The sequence below is a fragment of the Amblyomma maculatum genome, chromosome 11 (genome assembly GCF_055883805.1).
Source record: "Amblyomma maculatum isolate TAMU_Amacu chromosome 11, ASM5588380v1, whole genome shotgun sequence".
Classification (NCBI taxonomy): Eukaryota; Metazoa; Arthropoda; class Arachnida; order Ixodida; family Ixodidae; genus Amblyomma; species Amblyomma maculatum.
In genome coordinates this window covers 26,774,084-26,778,656 of record NC_139354.1, presented here as the reverse complement: position 1 = coordinate 26,778,656, position 4,573 = coordinate 26,774,084, and the positions used below count along the sequence as shown (strand labels likewise).

The window sequence follows — 4,573 nt, the reverse complement described above, 5'->3', positions numbered from 1 at the left end:
CGGAAGTGGGTATGTAAAAGTCTTAATGGGGAGACTAACAATAAAATTGGTTTTGTATTCGGCTTTAACCCTGCCATTGTGCAGCATATAGAGGTAATCTGAAAGGTACGATGCGATCACCACAAGATGGCAAGGTATCGAACTAGTCTAGATTTGAAGGGGGAGGGAAACAGACTAGTGAGAGAGAAGTTCATCAACGAGTCAGCGGTGAGAGGGAAGGTGAAATAATTCAGGATCTCGCTACAGAAAGGTTACTCAGCTTTATTCGAGGAAGATAACTTTAATGCAGATGAAATCAACAATAATTTTTTAGATATCATTATTGAGTGCGGTGTAGAAGTAGGCTGATAGTGGTAAGCTATCTGAGTAAACGAACTATCTAATTAAGAAACGCCAAAGCATAAAATCTAAACTCCAGTAGACAGGATAGAATTAGCAGAGTTATCAATAGTGAGTACAAACCACTTCGATGAGATAGAGAAGACGAAGAGGCAGATGGAGACGGACAGAAGAAGCAGCAGTCGCAGGTCTGTTTTTAATGCCATTCAAATTTTTTAATGCACTCAAGACGTCTGCCTTGATCGCATGCTTTGAATTTTTTTCATCTTTAAATACAAATCTCAGTCTTCTCATACTGCGTGTGTTAGTAATTAATCTTTTTATTTTGGTTTTTCATATTTTACTTTCCTTCTCTATTTCATAGAAATAATTTCTTTTTTTTTTGCAATGTAATTCATTATCATCATCATCATCATCATCATCGTCGTCGTCGTCATCGTCATCATGAGCCTGATTATATCCACTGCAGGGCGAAGGCCTCTCCCATATTTCTTCAATTAACCCGGCAATGTAATTATTCATCTCAAAATCAAAGATCTCTGCACTCCAATTCTTGACCGATCTCCCTGTGTGGGTATGTGCCATCAAATTAGAGGAGAACAACAACAACATTGCCGTATCTTTTGAGGAGACCAGAAGAAGAAAAAGAGAAGCCTCAGTATCAATCCAATCCAAGAAGTGTGGCGGAAGCTCGTGGCCCGAGCCGCCTACGTAACCGTGCTCCAGCTCGAGGGCCGTTGAGCAGCAGCAGCCGCAGCAGCGACCGTCTACCCGCCTCGTCCCCCGGTCCAGCGACGCAGCGGTTGCAGCCATGGCCGCTCCGACCACCATCATCGAGTCGAGTTCCGCGCTGCTGCCGGGGGACGCTAACAGGGCCGGACAGCGAGGGGAGGCCATCGCGGTCCGCGTCTTGAACCATTGCGGCTACCAGGTGCTCGGCCTGCCCTCGGACAGCGTCAAGGTGCACCGTAGGTAAGCACCCCTCTGCAAGTACCGGGCTGGAAGAGTACCGCTCTCAAAGCCAGAATGGGTGAAGTCTGGCAAGGGGTGAACCCGATTAGGGTTAGGACTGTTTCACATGCCTTGCGAATTTGGCCTGCGACATTGCGAATTCCGTCGGTGAGCGACTGGGAGCAGCCCTGCTTGTCGCTCCGATTGAGTTCGCTGCACTTGAGTCCCATGTGAAAGCATTTACCGAGAGTCGTACTGCGGCCTCATCGACCACACCGATTATGTTCGGTCCAGTCGCAGTATGTGAAACGGCCTTCACAAGTGTAGCGACAAATAGAGACGCCCACGTTTCAAACCTGACAACTGGACGCTAGCTCTTACAGGTTAAGAACCATATCTGGCTCCCTCACCGACTGATCATTTTCTGTAATGACTAAACGGGACAATTAGACACATTTTCTTGCTTTTCACTGAGAAAGTATGCTCGTCAGGCTTAACTGAACACGTCACAGCTACATAAAGGTGTGTGTGTTCGCTAAAGAGGTAGTCTTTGTCAAAAGTGTAGATCCCAGGTGGTCTACTGAGCCATTCGCGCGGCTCATAATTCATTTCCAGTGCTCCAAATCTCCTGATGGTGAGAAGATTTTTTCCCTACCCTCTCCACTGGGAAGGACTTCCACTAATGCTAAATCAGCGCTACTACAGGCTTCAGAAGCAGACCCTCTTGGCTCTACACTTTTGAAAAAGGCTGTACGTTTGTGCTTTCAGTACGGCGCTGAAACATTTCGAAGGTAGCTGAGTATGCCAGCAAAACAGATTCTTTCTTACGCTCATTTGTTCCCCGTACTTCCATAAAATGGAACGATCTTTCTAATGAATCTATTATTGATACAAATAACTTTCGCAACGCTTTAACCTGCATTGTATAAGTACTACTAGTTTTGTGTCTACTAATACAATTATTGCCGATTTAATAGCTAATATTGTATATATAGGATGTATTACTTATGTACCCGATTTTTGCAGTGTTCCTTTTTTCCTGTATTTCTTTTTGCCCACTCCCCTCTGAAATGCCTGTACGGCCCTGAGGGTAAAGACAAATAAATAAATACATAAACAGTGTGGCATCAAAGCGCCACCTCAATTTTGTGTCAAATTCACGTTGCGTTTACTTAGTTCTCAAGGAATGTCTCTTGCTCAGTAAAATCTCTACGATTCTCTCCGTAAAGCACACCAGCCATTCCTACAAGAAGAGTGGTTTAGAAAGCAACGCGAAAGAGCTGGCTTACTACAAGAGGTTTTGTCGAATGGGAAAGTAGGCTGGTGTTTAGCTTTTTAGTGATGAGTATGTTTTGAAAATTTTTGTTCCGGCTGCGCTCCACTCCCAGGAGGGAGTGGAGCGCACTCCCTCCTGGGAGTGCGCAATATAAGTGACGTCTAATGTCCTATCCGGTCGCAGGTGGGCGCGGACGGGCGGTTTCAGCATGACATTAGTGTTCGCTTGCAAGACCGCCGTCTTGTTGACCCTCAAGGCGTACTGCGCTTTCCTGCTGGTTTGGTACATCTACCGCTTGCCCCATCTCTCCATGGACAAATTCCCAGCCAGACTGCTTGAGGTCAGCGAGCTGTTGCTAAGCGTTGCGGCCATCGCCGGCTCCGAGAGCCTCTGGTCCCGCAGATCTAACGTGGTCGCACTCGCCTCGCGATACTTCGAGACTTCCAGTGGCCCAGACCAGCGACGGCGAAGGCTTGGCTTTTGGCACGGAAAGTTCATCCCGTTGTTGCTGTTCGTCCACTCACTCGGCGGCATCTCCCTGTTCTTCGCTGCTAACGTCTGCCCATGGACCCGAGAGGGACTTGCCAACTTCACCTTTATGGAGGCTTTATCGCGCTTCTTCTTTGTCAACATGCTCGCCCTCTCGCAGGCATACATGGCCATGACCATCTACACGCTCTTCTGCATCGACGTCCAGAGAACAATGAGAGAAATCTTCGATAAGTTGCACAACAGCCATAAGTCGCTCAGTCACGAAGGCCTTAGCGAACTGCACAGGAGATGGGAGTCCTGCTGCCAGTACCTGGGTGACCTCAGCGGCAACTTCCTCGTGTTCGTATGCGCCTGGTACTGCTACCTATTTGTCAAGGTAGTCTACCTGGTCGCCCTGTTATCCAGCACCGTGTGTCCTGCCAGTCGCTCCAGTTTTACGCTCCAAGAAGTCGTCGTGCCCCTGTTCGAGCTCACGTACCTGGCCATTTTGTGCATCGTATCGGACACGGTGAGAAACACCCTGCAGGCGCCTGCGGAGCCGCTCCTGGAGATGACTGTATCGAGGCCGACGCAAGATTTGCTCATGCACGTGGAAGTGCAGAGGTTCCTGATTCGCATACGGAAGTACTCGGCCATGACCCTGTGGAAACTTTCTCTCTGGACGGAACAGTTGTTCACGGGATTCTTGTTGGCCGTCATCGCGGTCTTTCTGCTGCTGCACGACAAACGGATCTTTGTCAAGCTTCTGTGAGGACACGTTTCAAGGCCGTCTCTGCGCTGCACAGTAGGCGGCACCCGAAAGCAATTTCGATAATCAAATTTCGTTCTTAAGCGATGATTGCGCTGCAGATCGTTTCGCATAAAATGCAATGAGACCGACTGTTTTGGTGGACTGTTTTGTGTCGCAACGAAAGCTTCATTATTTATAGCATATATAAATTGTAGCGATTATATTTGCTATATCTTCGCATTCCAGCTGTAGGAGGATTGCAGTATTTGCAGTGTTTTCACTGTACTACTGGTTTTATTCCTATAACAGACTGTGCCGGAGATGAAGTAATTTCGTTTTGTTTCCCGCCCGTGTGTTCGCGGACGTGTGTGTTACATATACGGCCTTCATCCCTATTCAGATATGTAGCGAATATCTGCGCTTTTTCAAGAATAAAGAAAAAGTGCATGACCTTTCAACTACATTTCCGCTCCGTTTTTGTTTTTTTGCGTGACAAACACGAATTTATAATACGATAATCCGCCATATCACAAAACTAGAAAGTAAATCCTGTTTGAGGCCAGGATAAGGTTAATGACAGACGCGTGGTCCCAGCTAATATGCATAGCTTCCTCATTTTTTTGTATAAGACAGGGCCACAGGCTGGTTGCCTTGATATAACAATGAAATGCAAATAGAACAGGACGGTGAAAGGATACACTGTAAATCAGTTTGTCGTGGCTTTAACATGGAGGTACGTGTCGCTTTGAAAAAAAAAAAAAAGGAATACAGAGTCTCTAAATTTC

General features: G+C 46.9%; 1 protein-coding gene across 1 annotated transcript; it reads left to right on the top strand.

Moving 5' to 3' along the window:
- Window positions 1-1,030: 1,030 nt before the first annotated feature.
- On the top strand, window positions 1,031-4,181 carry LOC146173209 (uncharacterized). The gene is made up of 2 exons (XM_084584350.1): window positions 1,031-1,311; window positions 2,750-4,181. Exons 1-2 carry the CDS (start codon window positions 1,151-1,153, stop codon window positions 3,807-3,809), a joined length of 1,221 nt encoding a protein of 406 aa, XP_084440476.1. The 5' UTR covers window positions 1,031-1,150; the 3' UTR covers window positions 3,810-4,181.
- Window positions 4,182-4,573: the final 392 nt, after the last annotated feature.

What these genes read in the sequence shown, in the direction of transcription:
- LOC146173209 (XM_084584350.1), top strand. Translation starts at nt 1,151, where the DNA reads ATGGCCGCTCCGACCACCATCATCGAGTCGAGTTCCGCGCTGCTGCCG. An exon ending in AGCGTCAAGGTGCACCGTAG is followed by an intron (nt 1,312 to 2,749) that starts GTAAGCACCCCT and finishes ATCCGGTCGCAG; the next exon opens with GTGGGCGCGGACGGGCGGTT.